At 43.5% G+C, this 18406-nt stretch overlaps 1 protein-coding gene across 3 annotated transcripts; it reads left to right on the top strand.

Moving 5' to 3' along the window:
* Positions 1–7974: 7974 nt before the first annotated feature.
* On the top strand, positions 7975–18117 carry LOC121579540 (heterogeneous nuclear ribonucleoprotein U-like protein 1). 3 transcript variants are annotated; one of them, XM_041894223.2, is made up of 16 exons: positions 7975–8226; positions 8646–8920; positions 9143–9544; positions 9638–9854; positions 10683–10756; positions 10865–11004; positions 11145–11244; positions 11368–11480; positions 11584–11850; positions 11985–12107; positions 12201–12329; positions 15412–15580; positions 16267–16536; positions 16621–16787; positions 16903–17049; positions 17137–18117. In XM_041894223.2, exons 2-16 carry the CDS (start codon positions 8683–8685, stop codon positions 17245–17247), a joined length of 2667 nt encoding a protein of 888 aa, XP_041750157.2. In that variant the 5' UTR covers positions 7975–8226; positions 8646–8682; the 3' UTR covers positions 17248–18117. The 3 variants fall into 3 exon arrangements, with proteins under 3 accessions (XP_041750157.2, XP_041750158.2, XP_041750156.2); XM_041894224.2 differs by having other exon boundaries at positions 7975–8169; XM_041894222.2 differs by having other exon boundaries at positions 7976–8214.
* The last annotated feature ends 289 nt before the right edge of the window (positions 18118–18406 follow it).

Consider the following 18406-nt stretch of genomic DNA (forward strand, 5'->3'; position numbering starts at 1 on the left):
AAAATGGAAGAGGAAAGTGGAAGGGGGAGAAAGTAAGGAACTTGTCTGTCGGCCTTACATTAAAGAATATAATTGGTTAAAGAAAATTGTGATAAATAAGAAAGTAGACCAGTTTAATTTAAGGACCAAAGGATTGACAGCCGTCCCATATAGATTGCAAAATAGTTGAGAGATTTTTGACATACTGATCCCATGGCATAGTGATTGTGAACTGATACATAAAACGACACCGGATTCAAAACTTAGAATATTTCAATTAAAATTATTATATAAAATTCTTGCTACCAATTGAATGTTATTTATATGGGGGATACAATCTTCCCAGCTCTGCAGATTTTGCTGCGAAGAGACAGAATCATTAGATCATTTGTTTTGGTACTGTCCATTTGTAGCTTGTTTTTGGACACAGGTCCAGGAATGGCTAAAGGATTGCAGTATTTACCTGGAGCTAACCCTGCAGATAGCATTACTGGGTGATCTGAAAAGTCACAGTCAATCGATCAATAATATAATAATACCTTTAGCAAAAATGTATATTTTCAATTTACAATCTGTAGAAACAATGAGAATAGAAAGGTTCAGAACTTTTGTAAAACATCACAGTACAGTTGAAAAATATATGGCAAATAGAAATCCTATATGGATGGTGTTAAGAGATAGATGGGTGGTGTTGAATGGAGTTGAAGGATGGGACTAATAACAACTAACAACAACTAATAACAAGATAACTAATAATGTAAGCATACTGTGTCCATAATAAGTATATAGGTTGTAGGTTGGGAGCTTTTGTGAAAGAGCACAGTTAGAAAGATATGGCATATAGAAGCAAACCGGATGGACATCATGAAAATGATCGGAGAGGTTGAGAGTAGAAGAAGGTCAGGAGAAAAAACAAACAAAATATAATTATTGTCAAATTGACTGTGTCCATAAAATGTATATAGTAAGTATAAGCTGGAAGTAGAGGCCTAAGCATTGTTGTTCACTAGTTTACTCCAATTAGGGAAAGGGTGGTGGGGTTGGAAAGTAATAAAGGGGAATATATATATTTTTAAAGGATATCTATATATGTATGTATGTATATATATATATATATATATACAGTGGGGAGAACAAGTATTTGATACACTGCCGATTTTGCAGGTTTTCCTACTTACAAAGCATGTAGAGGTCTGTCATTTTTATCATAGGTACACTTCAACTGTGAGAGACGGAATCTAAAACAAAAATCCAGAAAATCACATTGTATGATTTTTAAGTAATTAATTTGTATTTTATTGCATGACATAAGTATTTGATACATCAGAAAAGCAGAACTTAATATTTGGTACAGAAACCTTTGTTTGCAATTACAGAGATCATACATTTCCTGTAGGTCTTGACCAGGTTTGCACACACTGCAGCAGGGATTTTGGCCCACTCTTCCATACAGACCTCCAGATCCTTCAGGTTTCGGGGCTGTCGCTGGGCAATACGGACTTTCAGGTCCCTCCAAAGATTTTCTATTGGGTTCAGGTCTGGAGACTGGCTAGGCCACTCCAGGACCTTGAGATGCTTCTTACGGAGCCACTCCTTAGTTGCCCTGGCTGTGTGTTTCGGGTCGTTGTCATGCTGGAAGACCCAGCCACGACCCATCTTCAATGCTCTTACTGAGGGAAGGAGGTTGTTGGCCAAGATCTCGCGATACATGGCCCCATCCATCCTCCCCTCAATACGGTGCAGTCGTCCTGTCCCCTTTGCAGAAAAGCATCCCCAAAGAATGATGTTTCCACCTCCATGCTTCACGGTTGGGATGGTGTTCTTGGGGTTGCACTCATCCTTCTTCCTCCAAACTCGGCGAGTGGAGTTTAGACCAAAAAGCTCTATTTTTGTCTCATCAGACCACATGACCTTCTCCCATTCCTTCAGACGGGCCTGGACATGCGCTGGCTTGAGCAGAGGGACCTTGCGTGATTTTAATCCATGACGGCGTAGTGTGTTACTAATGGTTTTCTTTGAGACTGTGGTCCCAGCTCTCTTCAGGTCATTGACCAGGTCCTGCTGTGTAGTTCTGGGCTGATCCCTCACCTTCCTCATGATCATTGATGCCCCACGAGGTGAGATCTTGCAAGAAGCCCCAGACCGAGGGACTTGACATCTTGAACTTCTTACATTTTCTAATAATTGTGCCAACAGTTGTTGCCTTCTCACCAAGCTGCTTGCCTATTGTCCTGTAGCCCATCCCAGCCTTGTGCAGGTCTACAATTTTATCCCTGATGTCCTTACACAGCTCTCTGGTCTTGGCCATTGTGGAGAGGTTGGAGTCTGTTTGATTGAGTGTGTGGACAGGTGTCTTTTATACAGGTAACGAGTTCAAACAGGTGCAGTTAATACAGGTAATGAGTGGAGAACAGGAGGGCTTCTTAAAGAAAAACTAACAGGTCTGTGAGAGCCGGAATTCTTATTGGTTGGTAGGTGATCAAATACTTATGTCATGCAATAAAATGCAAATGAATTACTTAAAAATCATACAATGTGATTTTCTGGATTTTGTTTTAGATTCCGTCTCTCACAGTTGAAGTGTACCTATGATAAACATTTACAGACCTCTACATGCTTTGTAAGTAGGAAAACCTGCAAAATCGGCAGTGTATCAAATACTTGTTCTCCCCACTGTATATATATATAACATGGGGGATTGGAAGTGATGCAGACAATTACAGTGAGGGAAAAAAGTATTTGATCCCCTGCTGATTTTGTACGTTTGCCCACTGACAAAGACATGATCAGTCTATAATTTTAATGGTAGGTTTATTTGAACAGTGAGAGACAGAATAACAACAAAATAATCCTGAAAAATGCATGTCATAAATGTTATAAATTGATTTGCATTTTAATGAGGGAAATAAGTATTTGACCCCTCTGCAAAACATGACTTAGTACTTGGTGGCAAAACCCTTGTTGGCAATCACAGAGGTCAGACGTTTCTTGTAGTTGACCACCAGGTTTGCACACATCTCAGGAGGGATTTTGTCCCACTCCACTTTGCAGATCTTCTCCAAGTCATTAAGGTTTAGAGGCTGACGTTTGGCAACTCGAACCTTCAGCTCCCTCCACAGATTTTCTATGGGATTAAGGTCTGGAGACTGGTTAGGCCACTCCAGGACCTTCATGTGGTTCTTCTTGAGCCACTCCTTTGTTGCCTTGGCTGTGTGTTTTGGGTCATTGTCATGCTGGAATACCCATCCACGACCCATTTTCAATGCCCTGGCTGAGGGAAGGAGGTTCTCACCCAAGATTTGACGGTACATGGCCCCGTCCATCGTCCCTTTAATGCTGTGAAGTTGTCCTGTCCCCTTAGCAGAAAAACACCCCCAAAACATAATATTTCCACCTTCATGTTTGACAGTGGGGATGGTGTTCTTGGGGTCATAGGCAGCATTCCTCCTCCTCCAAACACGACGAGTTGAGTTGATGGCAAAGAGCTCGATTTTGTTTCTCATCTGACCACAACACTTTCACCCAGTTCTCCTCTGAATCATTCAGATGTTCATTGGCAAACTTCAGACGGCCCTGTATATGTGCTTTCTTGAGCAGGGGGACCTTGCGGGCGCTGCAGGATTTCAGTCCTTCACGGCATAGTGTGTTACCAATTGTTTTCTTGGTGACTATGGTCCCAGCTGCCTTGAGATCATTGACAAGATCCTCCCGTGTAGTTCTGGGCTGATTCCTCACCGTTCTCATGATCATTGCAACTCCACGAGGTGAGATCTTGCATGGAGCCCCAGGCCGAGGGAGATTGGCAGTTCTTTTGTGTTTCTTCCATTTGCGAATAATCGCACCAACTGTTGTCACCTTCTCACCAAGCTGCTTGGCGATGGTCTTGTAGCCCATTCCAGCCTTGTGGAGGTCTACAATCTTGTCCCTGACATCCTTGGAGAGTTCTTTGGTCTTGGCCATGGTGGAGAGTTTGGAATCTGATTGATTGATTGCTTCTGTGGACAGGTGTCTTTTATACAGGTAACAAGCTGAGATTAGGAGCTCTCCCTTTAAGGGGGGGTAGAAGGATTACTTTATCCTATCCCAGGTATTCCTTAAAGAGGTGGGGTTTCATGTGTCTCCACCATGGTCTTGTTGCAGATGCGAGCTTCAACTGGATCCAGTGGAGTGTGCGGAGGAGCGGGGTGACGTGAGAGAACTTGGGAACGTTGAACACCAGACGGGCTGCAGTGTTCTGGATGAGTTGTAGGGGTTTAATGGCATAGGCAGGGAGCCCAGCCAACAGCGAGTTGCAGTAATCCAGACGGGAGATGACAAGTGCCTGGATTAGGACCTGTGCCGCTTCCTGTGTAAGGCAGGGTCGTACTCTGCGAATGTTGTAGAGCATGAACCTACAGGATCAGGTCACCGCCTTGATGTTAGCGGAGAACGACAGGGTGTTGTCCAGGGTCACCCCAAGGCTCTTTGCACTCTGGGAGGAGGACACAATAGAGTTGTCAACCGTGATGGCGAGATCATGGAACGGGCAGTCCTTCCCCGGGAGGAAGAGCAGCTCTGTCTTGCCGAGGTTCAGCTTGAGGTGGTGATCCGTCATCCACACTGATATGTCTGCCAGACATGCAGAGATGCGATTCGCCACCTGGTTATCAGAAGGGGGAAAGGAGAAGATTAATTGTGTGTCGTCTGCGTAGCAATGATAGGATAGACCATGTGAGGATATGACAGAGCCAAGTGACTTGGTGTATAGCGAGAATAGGAGAGGGCCTAGAACTGAGCCCTGGGGGACACCAGTGGTGAGAGCACGTGGTGCGGAGACAGATTCTCGCCACGCCACCTGGTAGGAGCGACCTGTCAGGTAGGACGCAATCCAAGAGTGAGCCGCGCCGGAGATGCCCAACTCGGAGAGGGTGGAGAGGAGGATCTGATGGTTCACAGTATCAAAGGCAGCAGATAGGTCTAGAAGGACGAGAGCAGAGGAGAGAGAGTTAGCTTTAGCAGTGCGGAGAGCCTCCGTGACACAGAGAAGAGCAGTCTCAGTTGAATGACCAGTCTTGAAACCTGACTGGTTTGGATCAAGAAGGTCATTCTGAGAGAGATAGCAAGAGAGTTGGCTAAAGACGGCACGCTCAAGAGTTTTGGAGAGAAAAGAAAGAAGGGATACTGGTTTGTTGACATCGGAGGGATCGAGTGTAGGTTTTTTGAGAAGGGGTGCAACTCTCGCTCTCAGCAGGGAGGAGAATGTGGCAAAGAGCTTCCTAGGGTTAGAGGCAGATGCTTGGAATTTAGAGTGGTATAAAGTGGCTTTAGCAGCAGAAACAGAGGAAGAAAATGTAGAGAGGAGGGAGTGAAAAGATGCCAGGTCCGCAGGGAGTCTAGTTTTCCTCCATTTCCGCTCGGCTGCCCGTAGCCCTGTTCTGTGAGCTCGCAATGAGTCGTCAAGCCACGGAGCAGGAGGGGAGGACCGAGCTGGCCGGGAGGATAGGGGAAATAGAGAGTCAAAGGATGCAGAAAGGGAGGAGAGGAGGATTGAGGAGGCAGAATCAGGAGATTGGAGGGAGAAGGCTTGAGCAGAGGGAAGAGATGATAGGATGGAAGAGGAGAGAGTAGCGGGAGAGAGAGAGCGAAGGTTGCGACGGCACATTACCATCTGAGTAGGGGCAGAGTGAGTAGTGTTGGAGGAGAGCGAGAGAGAAAAGGATACAAAGTAGTGGTCGGAGACTTGGAGGGGAGTTGCAGTGAGATTAGTAGAAGAACAGCATCTAGTAAAGATGAGGTCAAGCGTATGATTCCATATGTGTTATTTCATAGTTTTATGTCTACAATGTAAAAAATAGTAAAAATAAAGAAAAACCCTGGAATGAGTAGGTGTGTCCAAACTTTTGACTGGTACTGTATATATATATTTATTATGTTTCTTTTTTTTTCTTTTTTTTCTTTAGTAAATATTTTCTCTATTTTCTTAAAACTGCATTGTTGGTTAAGGGCTTGTAAGTAAACATTTCACGGTAAGGTCTACACCTGATGTATTCGGTGCATGTGACAAATAAAATGTAATTTGATTTTAAATTAGATGTTTGCCTCTTCCTATATATGTTCGTTCCCATGGAAATTGATGCCTTCCTTAATTTCTCCATTTATCTACACTCTTGGAAAAAAGGGTTCCAAAAGGGTTCTTCGGCTGCCCCCATAAGATAACCCTTTTTGGTTCTAGGTCAAACTTATTTTTGGTTCTAGGTAGAACCCTGTGGAAAGAGTTCAACTTGGAAAAAAGTTATTCAAATGGTTCTTCAAAGGGTTCTCCTATGAGGACAGTCGAAGAACCCTTTTAGGTTCTAGATATTACCTTTTTTTCTAAGAGTGTATTCCAGAGGTGTAATTATTATTATTTTTATTTTTTTACTTTCACCCTTTTTTCTCCCCAATTGATAGTTATAGTCTTGTCCCATCGCTACAACTCCCCTACGGACTCAGGAGAGAGCCATGCGTCCTCTGAAACACGACCCTGCCAAGCCACACTGCTTCTTGACACACTGCTCGGAAGCCAGCCACACCAATGTGTCGGAGGAAACACCATCCAGCTGGCGACCGAAGTCAGCTTGCAGGCACACAGCCCGCCACAAGGAGTCTCTAGAGCGTAATGGGGCAAGGAAATCCTGGCCGGCCAAACCCTCCCCTAACCCGGACGACGCTGGGCCAATTGTGCGCCACCTCATGGGTCTCCCGGTCACGGCCGGCTGTGACACAGCCTGGGATCAAACCTGGGTCTGTAGTGACGCCTCAAGCACTGCTGATGCAGTGCCTTATACCGCTGCGCCACTCGGGAGGCCCACAGAGGTACAATGTTTTGAAAAACTCACATGGGCCATCCCGCTCTGTGCTGTAGCCTTTTCTGAGAGCAGGATGCGCTTGACATCCATGTTGGTCAACTTTTCAAGCTGGATATCTGTCAAAAACTGGATCACATCAGCCAATCTGAACACTTTCCTCTTCCCAGTTGCACCGGCTGTTCTAAATAATGGGGGAAAAACACAAACAAAGAGGTCGGAATTGTCAAATGGCAGGGTCTTTGTAAGGTATGGGTTTGCTTTTATATGTGATAGTGATTTAGTGTAGTGATTTAGACTCTCACTTGATCTGTGTGGAGTGAGGATGGGCTCAGGCAGCCTCTTGACCTGGGGGGCTTCCCCTGTTTCAGGTTGACTCTTATCTCCATAGCCTCCTCCAACCACAGAGATGGCTTGACCCATACATAACTGGTACGTTACACTTGATGAGCAGGTCTTTGCAGGATTACCCTAAAACTTCATCCATGCCCTCCTCCTTCCCAGCTTCCTCATCCCATGCTTTGCACTGCTCCAGTCCCATGCTTTGCACTGCTCCATAAATGGGTTAAATTGCTGGTAGAGACAATGGGATAGTACGTCCTCCCGAGTGGCGCAGTGGTCTAAGACACTGCATCGCAGTGCTAGCTGTGCCACTAGAGATCCTGGTTCGAATCCATGCTCTGTCGTAGCCGGCCGCGACCGGGAGACCCATGGGGCGGCGCACAATTGGCCCAGCGTTGTCCAGGGTAGGGGAGGGAATGGCCGGCAGGGATGTAGCGCAGTTGGTAGAGCATGGTGTTTGCAACGCCAGGGTTGTGGGTTTGATTCCAGTATTAAAAAATAAAAATAAGTAAGTCGCTCTGGATAAGAGCGTCTGCTAAATGACTAAAATGTAAATGTACAAGGAAATCTGTATGGGAGATAGCTTCATATAATGGGAACAGAAGGGAGGAAATTATGTTGTGTAGGATGAGATTAGGGGATTGAATTCCTCTTTGAAATTGATAAGGAAACTGGAGTGTGTAATGGTAGAGGAAACGGTTGAACATGTATTATTATTTTTGTGAAATGTATGATGTAGATACCGAGAGGTTGTTTGACAGGGTCAGAGAGGTTGGACGGGAATGGAGTAATGAGGTTTGTAGGGAATTATTTTATTAGAAATTATTGGTTAGTTAAGAGAATATAGAGGCATAGATAGGTCATGACCGGCCTCACACTCCAGTACAGTAGGTGTATGCGCCTGTCAGTTGGTTGCGATTCGCCCATAAAATGCAAGCGCAAAGATGTTTACAGCTTCGCTGAGGAGGACGACGACGGAGGGAGGGAAGGCTTCGGTAGCTACAGAGTCGTCCATTTTGTTTCAGTTGAGTTGGTCGCTGCATGAATCTCTAGCAAGGACATTATAGGGGTGAGGAAAGAGGTTAGGAATGCACGCTAGTGTATTTTGAATGTAAATTCACATGACTTAGCTACACTATACTATCTAGCATGCATAACTAGATACGTTTGTGTACAGCTAGTTGTGTTCGGTGTGGTGACGTCAGACCTTAGCTGTCTCTCCAGTAAAAATGTACCTAGCTAGCTAACTTTATGAAAACTGTTGGCTTTTTTTGAAACGTGCGTTGTTTCGCAGTGTATTGTATGTTTTTGCTACGCTAGCGATGTCCATGCATGGACTTGTAAAAGAAAATAGCTAGCTAGCTAACGTTAGCTCAGATGCGGCACCAAGATGTGTAACTAATGTAACTAACTACAGTAACTAGCTAACGTTACCAATGTACTAGGCGGCTAGGTACATTTCTAAACTAAATTCATTGTCTGTGCACTCATTTCTTACAGATTGGGATTTCTGATCACTGAAGAAGTTGCATGAAAGATGAGTGGAATCAATGTGAAGAAGCTCAAAGTCAACGAGCTGAAGGAGGAGCTTCAGCTGCGAGGCCTGGATACTCGTGGGCTGAAGGCGGATCTTGTCGTAAGGTTGCAGTCAGCACTTGAGGCCGAGGCTGCAGGTGAAGTGGACGGGCCACCGAGTGCCGATGTTGGAGAGGAGGGGGATGAGCAACACAATATTTGTGGAGACGCTGGAGATGGTGATGGCCACTCCGATGAAGGTACAAATATTGGGTGTTCAAAGTGTATGTAGACAGTTGTAAGATTGCACCAATACAGCCACGTCCACTGTTGTTCACAGATTTGTCGTTTTCAAAGGGATGGTAGAGTTTGTTTCAACGTGACTGGTGGGCTGTCAATTGTAACATGCAGATGAAACTGCTGTACTACTCCAAATATGTCAAACAAGCAGCTTGTGATACTGACACTGTTTTCCTTACTAGTTAAAGATGATGGGGAAGAAGAACAAGATATTGAGGACAATGAAGTACAGTTAGTCCCGCAGGCAGAAGAGAAACAGTTTGATGAGGCGAATGGTGATGGTGAACAGAGTGAAGAAGACCGCCAGGATGGGGCACAGATGTATGGTCAAGTCCCTGCAATGGGATATGGGATGGTCGATTTCACCGAAGATGTGATGAAGCCACAGATTCCGCAGGCGTGTGAGTCAGACAAAAGACAAGAGCCACAGTTAGCAATGCCAGAGCCGCAGGTGTTAGAAGCAGAGATGGAGGAACCAGATATGGAAGAACCGGAGATGGAAGACCCAGTGCAACCAGAACCACTGGAGTCGGCATCAATTGAGCCTGAAGCAAAGCCTGTGGAGATGCCTGAAATTAAGACAGGTCAGTAATAACTTGTTCATGCTTAGTATATTCTCTCAATTCACACTGTTGCTTAAGCAGTAATTATTGACAACATTGTCATCTTTGTTGCAGAGGAGTTTGTGATGAAAGTGGAGTTGAAAAAGGAGCAGGAGCAGTTGAAGGAAGAGAAGGAGCCACAGCAGCCAAAGGCTCATCTTTCAGAGCCAGCCAATGAATGGGAGGCTGAGCAGGCGACCCAGGCCAAAACGGAAGATGACCGATACAGCCGTAAGAGGCCATACGATGAAGGCCGTGGCTATGGATACTATGAACATCGGGAAGAAAGAAGGTACAGTATATATGTGTTGAAAAACTTTTCTAAGTGGAACAAGTTTGAAATGGGGATGGGGATTTAAAATTAATTTCACTATTCGAATAGTAACATGAATTATAGTCGAATATCCAGATATTTGAAATGCAAGTTTTTAACCTGAGCATGCTGCGCAAGTGAAAGGCTGGATCTCTATTGCTGCATCTGCGGAGGTGCCTGTGAGATTGGAGCGAGCAGATGGAGGCATAGAGAGAGACTACTTGAGTACAGCCAAGACTACCTAACTTGTAGCAGCGACAATGTTATTTATCATCCCATCTAACAGTGCCTGTCTTGACTGGAGTAGCCTAGAGAAGCTAGCTAGGCTAATTGAGGCCACATTTTGCGCCTTCTCCCCAACCCCATTTGGCTAAATCAACAGCCTACCTGTTGGTTGCTTGTTGTAGCCTACTCCTTCTAATTTCGCTAACTTTTAATTCTGTCATTTTATTCAGTTTTGCTCCACTTGCTACACATTGAGCCTCTTTGCCTCTTTGATTGGCCAACATAAACAACAAGCTACAAACGTGAAGGCTACCAGAATTATGTTTTATTAAATTAATAATTTTAAATGTCATGGTATATCCTTGTAGGACACATCAGATGGATATTATAATTTAATTTAGAAAAAGCATTTCCAGTGTTAAAACAGGCCCATAAAATGTTTTTGCACAAAAAAATTATACTCACACAAGTATTCCAATACTAACGCCCGTTCGGATATTCCAGTAACCGTGCACATCCCTAGTTTGAAAACACTCTTCAGAACTATACCCCTAGCTTATGCTCCACTCTCTCGTCACACAGGGCACGTTCTCCCCAGCCTCCAGCAGAGGAAGAGGAAGAAGATTTTGATGACACTCTTGTGGCTATTGATACTTGTGAGTGAATGTACTATGTTTTGGGATGGTAGTAGGATTTGTTTGAATGGTTTATTTGTTTAAATGGTTTATTATTGACTCTTAATGAGATGGTTTTGTTTTTCACAGATAATTGCGATCTGCACTTCAAGGTATCGCGTGACAGGTATAGTGGATACCCGCTCACCATCGAAGGTTTTGCATACCTGTGGTCAGGTGCACGGGTTTCCTATGGCGTCAACAAAGGGCGTGTCTGCTTTGAAATGAAGGTAGAGTATTTCCTTTTTAAATGAAGTTGCATTTCACTTGGGTGCTTTGCAGATGGAATATTCAGGTTGTTTATTTTGCTGTTGAGGAGTCTCATTCGATTTTTATGAATAGTAATTTGGTGGATGTTTTTCTTGCCCAGATAAACGAGGAGATCTCTGTGAAGCACCTTCCCAGCAGTGAGCCTGATCCTCATGTAGTGCGCATTGGCTGGTCCCTGGACACCTGCAACACACAGCTCGGTCAGTTAAAAAAAAATGCTTCTGTACTTGAGCTGGAACATTCAGGATTATGTCATAGTTATTATCAATATTTTATGTGATTTGAAACTAACACACAAACTCCTACTTTTACCACTGTACCAGGTGAAGAACCATTCTCTTATGGCTATGGAGGAACTGGCAAGAAATCTTCCAAGTGTAAATTTGAGGATTACGGGGAAAAGTTTGGTGAAAACGATGTCCTTGGGTGCTACATTGTAAGTGTTTATGATGGTGCAGGAGATTCACTTAGATTCATCTGCCTAATAGAAGCTAAGTACTCAATAAGCCTAAACGTTTTCCTCTCCATGTCTTGTTCAGGACTTCGATAGCGGTGAGGAAGTGGAGATGGCCTTCTCAAAGAACGGGAAGTGGTTGGATGTGGGCTTCCGTGTGTCACGGGAGGAGTTGGCTGAGCGGCCGCTCTTTCCCCACGTTCTTGTGAAGAACTGTGCCATTGAATTCAACTTTGGCCAGAAAGAGCAGCCCTTCTTCCCCCTGCCCGAGGGATACACCTTCATTCAGAACGTCCCTCTGGAGAACAGGATGCGGGGAACAGTTGGGCCTGCCACCAAGGCTGACTGTGAGGTGAGTGCCAGCCATGTTGGATCATCAAGTGGATCATTTAAATGTTTTTCTTCATTAGACTAGATTGCTTCTGTCATCAGTAGCTGTGAGATGCCATGACCAATTGCACGTTTGACCCTCTTGTTTTACCTCAGCTGTTGATGATGGTTGGCCTGCCTGCGTCTGGGAAAACCACTTGGGCCTTGAAGCACGCGGAGGAGCACCCTGCAAAGAAATACAACATCCTGGGCACCAACACCATAATGGAGAAGATGAAGGTCAGTTGTTATCTTTGTTTGAACACAGAATCCTTCAGTCTTGGTCTTTAGTGTCAAGTTCCCCTCTAACGTAATGAAAACCGCCACCCTCAGGTGATGGGGCTGCGGCGTCAGAAGAACTATTCTGGTCGCTGGGATGTCCTGATCCAGCAGGCCACACAGTGTCTGAACAGGCTGATCCAGATCGCTGCCCGCAAGAAGCGTAACTACATCCTGGATCAGGTACTGTCTGATTTCTCACCCCATACTATGTTTTTGTGCTCACCCCTACCCACTGCTGTTCACTGATGCACATGTCCATTAATTGCACTCTGTGATGCGGTCTCTCTAGTGTAGAGGCCCTGATCAACATCTGAACTCCTGGAAGTTATCACCCTTTTCATTGTGCTGAACATGCTGCTGAAATCATTCTTTCTGTTTTGCTTAAATGAAAGCAGTATTGCAATTGTATGTTTTTACTCAATATTTTTGGATTTCCTCTGTATGACCTGTTGAAAGAGCTCTAAGCTGTACAAATAGTCCATGTCTATAATATGATGTTGAAAAACAAGTAGACACTGCCTGGTGGTGAGTAAGAAATACACCTTCTGTTCTTTAACTGTAAGATTAGTTCAAGTTTAAACTCACATCACATTTGATGTAAGATAGCTGATTTATACATGCTGACAGCATATGGAACTTTTGAATGTTGTATGTTAAATAAATAAAACCTTACGGTAAGTGAACTAACATGTTTGAATTTACAGGGCGTTTGCTCAAGTTACTCAAGGTAGGTAAGGTCCTGGACATTCTTAAGGATGCCATGGAGTAAGTGAGTATTGACAGGTAGGTAGTGTGTGTTGTTATTGTCATGAGACAGATGGACTATTGACAAATGGGTAAGTAAATGGGGACCCTGTTATTGTAGGTGAAATATTACACAACTTTAAAAACAATTAATTATTTGTTAATTTAAAGAGGTCATTATCAGAGCAGTGGCATAACAAATACGTGCTCCACAGAGAATAGTTAGAAAAACAGGTAATTGATTGTCCTTAAGGGTTTACCTGGAGAAAATTTAATTGATTTGACAGATTTTGTTTTTCTACTGTTTAATTATATGGAAGTGAATGTGAGCTGTGTGGCAGAAGGGATTAATGGGTACAGTGGGGGGAAAAAAGTATTTAGTCAGCCACCAATTGTGCAAGTTCTCCCACTTAAAAAGATGAGAGAGGCCTGTAATTTTCATCATAGGTGCACGTCAACTATGACAGACAAAAATGAGATTTTTTTTCTCCAGAAAATCACATTGTAGGACTTTTAATGAATTTATTTGCAAATTATGGTGGAAAATAAGTATTTGGTCAATAACAAAAGTTTCTCAATACTTTGTTATATACCATTTGTTGGCAATGACACAGGTCAAACATTTTCTGTAAGTCTTCACAAGGTTTTCACACACTGTTGCTGGTATTTTGTCCCATTCCTCCATGCAGATCTCCTCTAGAGCAGTGATGTTTTGGGGCTGTCGCTGGGCAACATGGACTTTCAACTCCCTCTAAAGATTTTCTATGGGGTTGAGATCTGGAGACTGGCTAGGCCACTCCAGGACCTTGAAATGCTTCTTACGAAGCCACTCCTTCGTTGCCCGGGCGGTGTGTTTGGGATCATTGTCATGCTGAACGACCCAGCCACGTTTCATCTTCAATGCCCTTGCTGATGGAAGGAGGTTTTCACTCAAAATCTCACGATACATGGCCCCATTCATTCTTTCCTTTACACAGATCAGTCGTCCTGGTCCCTTTGCAGAAAAACAGCCCCAAAGCATGATGTTTCCACCCCCATGCTTCACAGTAGGTATGGTGTTCTTTGGATGCAACTCAGCATTCTTTGTCCTCCAAACACGACGAGTTGAGTTTTTACCAAAAAGTTCTATTTTGGTTTCATCTGACCATATGACATTCTCCCAATCCTCTTCTGGATCATCCAAATGCACTCCTAGCAAACTTTAGACGGGCCTGGACATGTACTGGCTTAAGCAGGGGGACACGTCTGGCACTGCAGGATTTGAGTCCCTGGCGGCGTAGTGTGTCACTGATGGTAGGCTTTGTTACTTTGGTCCCAGCTCTCTGCAGGTCATTCACTAGGTCCCCCCGTGTGGTTCTGGGATTTTTGCTCACCGTTCTTGTGATCATTTTGACCCCACGGGGTGAGATCTTGCGTGGAGCCCCAGATCGAGGGAGATTATCAGTGGTCTTCCATTTCCTAATAATTGCTCCCACAGTTGATTTCTTCAAACCAAGCTGCTTACCTATTGCAGATTCAGTCTTCCCAGCCTGGTGCAGGTCTACAATTTTGTTTCTGGTGTCCTTTGACAGCTCTTTGGTCTTGGCCATAGTGGAGTTTGGAGTGTGACTGTTTGAGGTTGTGGACAGGTGTCTTTTTATACTGATAACAAGTTCAAACAGGTGCCATTAATACAGGTAATGAGTGGAGGACAGAGGAGCCTCTTAAAGAAGAAGTTACAGGTCTGTGAGAGTCAGAAATCTTGCTTGTTTGTAGGTGACCAAATACTTATTTTCCACCATAATTTGCAAATAAATTCATTAAAAATCCTACAATGTGATTTTCTGGAGAAAGAAAATCTCAATTTGTCTGTCATAGTTGACGTGTACCTATGATGAAAATTACAGGCCTCATCTTTTTAAGTGGGAGAACTTGCACAATTGGTGGCTGACTAAATACTTTTTTCCCCCACATCTATTTGCTCAACCTTGTAAGACTGCGTTGTAAACATGGCAAAAATTGATTAAAAGATGCAGCATATTTTTGTAACCGAATAAAAAAAAAAAAAAAAAAAAAAATGCAACTGTTCTTTTGTAATGTAGAATCTGGCCTGAAGTAGCTAACGTTCTCAGCTTTTCATTGGAAACGTTGACCAGTTGAGAACTTGCAAGAATTTACCCAATAGATGGCTTTCCCACGGGGGGCCAGTATAAAAAAAAATAATAAAAATTATTCACTAACTGTAAGTCTCTCTGGATAAGAGCGTCTGCTAAATGACGTAAATGTAAATGTAATGGCTAACATGGGTCCCCAAAGTTCTTTCTCACAGGAAATGTATTCCAGACACAAGTAAGTTGTTGGGTTGTGAGAGAGAACCATATGTAGTTTCAGAACAGTAAATATAGGCATGGAGAAAAAAAAACTCACTTTCATCGTTGCAGGAATCCAATTTCCCTCCTATGGAACGCAAAGCCGTAACAAAAGCAGACAAGTGAACAATAATGAACAGCTTCTACTTCTTTCTTGTCACCATTGCTAGACAAATGTATATGGATCAGCCCAGAGACGAAAAATGCGTCCTTTTGAAGGTTTTCAACGCAAGGCTATTGTAATTTGTCCCACGGACGAGGATTTAAAAGAGCGAACGTTAAAGCGAACTGATGAGGAAGGGAAGGATGTTCCCGATCATGCTGTATTAGAAATGAAAGGTAGGAAATCCATGGATAACAAAAATCAAAAACCACACAGACAATGCATTTCCTATGTTTTTTTTGTTTTATCGAAAACTTGGAAGATCCCACCCATCCCCCGCCCCCATTCAAAGAGCTATTTCCACCTATCATCCTTCATTCTCTTATTTGAACCATTTCTGTCATCTTTCTCATTCATCTATTTAGCACTGCAAACTCAGGGTGCAGGGTGACGTCCATTTCAAGTGTTGGTTTTGATTCTGACCCTTGAAGGATGAGATTTTAATAGATGATCAATTGAAAATTTGACCAAAACCATTGGCAGTGCAATTTCCAGTACCAAGGGAGTGAAAAATATGCTCAATTTATTACTTAAGCACTAACTGAGGACATACGCCCACAGGCTATGCTTCCGTAGGCTATGCTTGTGATTTTCAGTTGCTAACTCTCCCCTATCTACATATTCATAACTCTCCTTAGTTTTGTTATTTTTCTATTTCCTTTTCCTCCTTAAACTGGAGCAAATTATCCCGTCCCTTGCTGTATGTTTTGCTCCAATTCTGGTATAACTCTCCTCCACTTCCCTCTTTTCCCTTCCTACCCCTTCCTTGTATTGTCTATCAGATAGTAATAATGATTTTCTTTGTCTTTCGACGGCGCCGCTATACTCGTCCTGACAACGCCTACCCCTCTGCTTCCTGTAGCCAACTTTGTGCTCCCAGAAGCTGGTGAGTTTCTTGACGATGTGACCTTCATCGAGCTGCAACGAGAAGAGGCTGACACGCTGGTAAAGCAGTACAATGAGGAGGGCCGCAAGGCCGGCCCACCCCCAGACAAACGCTTTGACAACCGCCAAGGAGGATTCCGTGGTCGCGGTGCACCTTACCAGCGCTATGACAACCGTGGTGGCCCCCAAGGTGGAAGGGGAGGCTATCAGAGTCGTGGTGGACCCCAAGGTGGCAACTTCAGAGGAGGTGAGGCAGAAGGTTTCTGCTGAATTTCTGTGTTTTTTTTGCGTTGGTGTGCCTACTTAACTGCCTTCGCTTTACACTTTACAGGGTATAACCATGGAGGCTACCAACAGAACCGCTGGGGGAACAACCGTGATGGTGCTGCAGGAGGACAACGTGGCTACAACCGCAACCAGCAATCTGGAGTGGGCTACAATCAGCACCGCCAAGGACAATATAACAAGGGAGCAACTGGGAGTTACAGCCAAGGACAGGTAAACTGTGTTTAATGGCATCTCCCTACATGTGGTTCTCCCTCTGGAATTTGTTCCTCTGTCAACTCTTCACCACTCCTTCAAACTTTCTGACATTGTATGTTTTAATTTGTAGCCACAGACATACAATCAAGGCAACTACAACCAGGGTTACAACTACGGCAGCTTCAGCCAGTACCCAGGTTATAGCCAGAGCTACAGCCAAACTCCCGCTGCTGCTCCTGCTGCCACTGGACAGACCTACAACCAGCAGTATCAACAGGTGAGTAGCTAGTTTCTTAGGTTGGCCCATATATCATGTTCACCTGTCTAAAACTCAGTTCATAATGTCTTGCTCTCTCTGATCCAGTATGCACAGCAGTGGCAGCAGTATTACCAGAACCAGAGCCAATGGAATCAGTACTACAACCAATATGGTAACTACAGCCAGGGTTCTCAGGGCTCCCAGGGCACACAGTAGGCCTAAAGTAGTGCACTGATGAGATGGATCTCATTCCCTCAGCAGCATTCCATTGCTTATCCTGCCTGCAGGCTACACCTCTGCCTTTTCGTTCTCATACCCTTGATGATTAGTCTTCCCTTTCTTATAGCTTACATTTTCACATTTTATTAAGGGTCTAGTTGTTTTTCTTACCTGTTTTTTAGATACAGGATTTTTGTTCATGCCACGACACAACGTTAGTATTATTTTAGCAGTAGGTCCTGCAACAATTTAGTAACATGTAGCTTATTTGTCTTGCCTGTTGTAGACCCTGGCTATTTGAAATGAGCAACAGTGGTGTAGTTTAGCATGCACATGTAGTGCACTTTTCAGTGTTGTGCAGTGATTGTTTATTAGAGCTCATAAAAGGTAGCTGGGATTTGCATGTGTACATTTCAATGTGTTTTTAAGAGGGATGGAATATTGTTGGACAACATTGTTTTTGTTTTCATATTTTGCCGTTGACACATTACATTTTTAGTTTTAGATTCTAGATCAAAGAATCATACGTTTTTAAAGAAATTGGTGGTCTGGACTTTATCATTATTCTCATTTTGATTTCACCCATGAATATTCTTGAAAACATACATTTTGATTACTTTTTTCTATAACCTGTATAAAGAGAGAGTGATTGTAAAACCCACATTTATCAGCATTTGTTTCACACCATTTAAAAAATATTCTGTAACTTGTCCCTCAAGTAGTTTTTGAATCTTGTGATCATTAACTAGTTTTAATGTGTGATTGTAAAACTTTATACCATGTATGTAAAACAGCATCTGCATGTGGTTCTGTGTTCAATCAAAATGTAATATTTTTGTATTTGAGAATATAATCTGAAGATTTTTACTTTGTCTCTAGTTTTTTATTTCTGTGTTGTTTCCTTGAGTATGGCTCACAAGTCCTCATTTTAATTATGGATCATTACAAGAACCACACAGCTATAACCTTGGACACCTAATAGTTAGTGTTTTAAAGGCACATTGTAAAGAAGTAATTAGGTGGTTTGGGGTTAACCTCCTCCCTGGGTTAAACTTCCTGTAATTCTCACAGAAACCACTATTTATTTGGCACACTTTCATTGGCTGACACTACTCCTCCTCAACTAAAATGTAATTTGTCTAATCTCAAAACGATT

The sequence above is a fragment of the Coregonus clupeaformis genome, chromosome 13 (assembly GCF_020615455.1).
Source record: "Coregonus clupeaformis isolate EN_2021a chromosome 13, ASM2061545v1, whole genome shotgun sequence".
In the NCBI taxonomy this organism is placed as follows: Eukaryota; Metazoa; Chordata; class Actinopteri; order Salmoniformes; family Salmonidae; genus Coregonus; species Coregonus clupeaformis.

Bases quoted from the DNA above. Each gene is read 5' to 3' on its own strand.
- LOC121579540 (XM_041894223.2), top strand. From the start codon at position 8,683: ATGAGTGGAATCAATGTGAAGAAGCTCAAAGTCAACGAGCTGAAGGAG. The intron at 10,757-10,864 runs GTGAGTGAATGT...TGTTTTTCACAG, and splicing joins TCTTGTGGCTATTGATACTT to ATAATTGCGATCTGCACTTC. The intron at 17,050-17,136 runs GTGAGTAGCTAG...TCTCTGATCCAG, and splicing joins ACAACCAGCAGTATCAACAG to TATGCACAGCAGTGGCAGCA.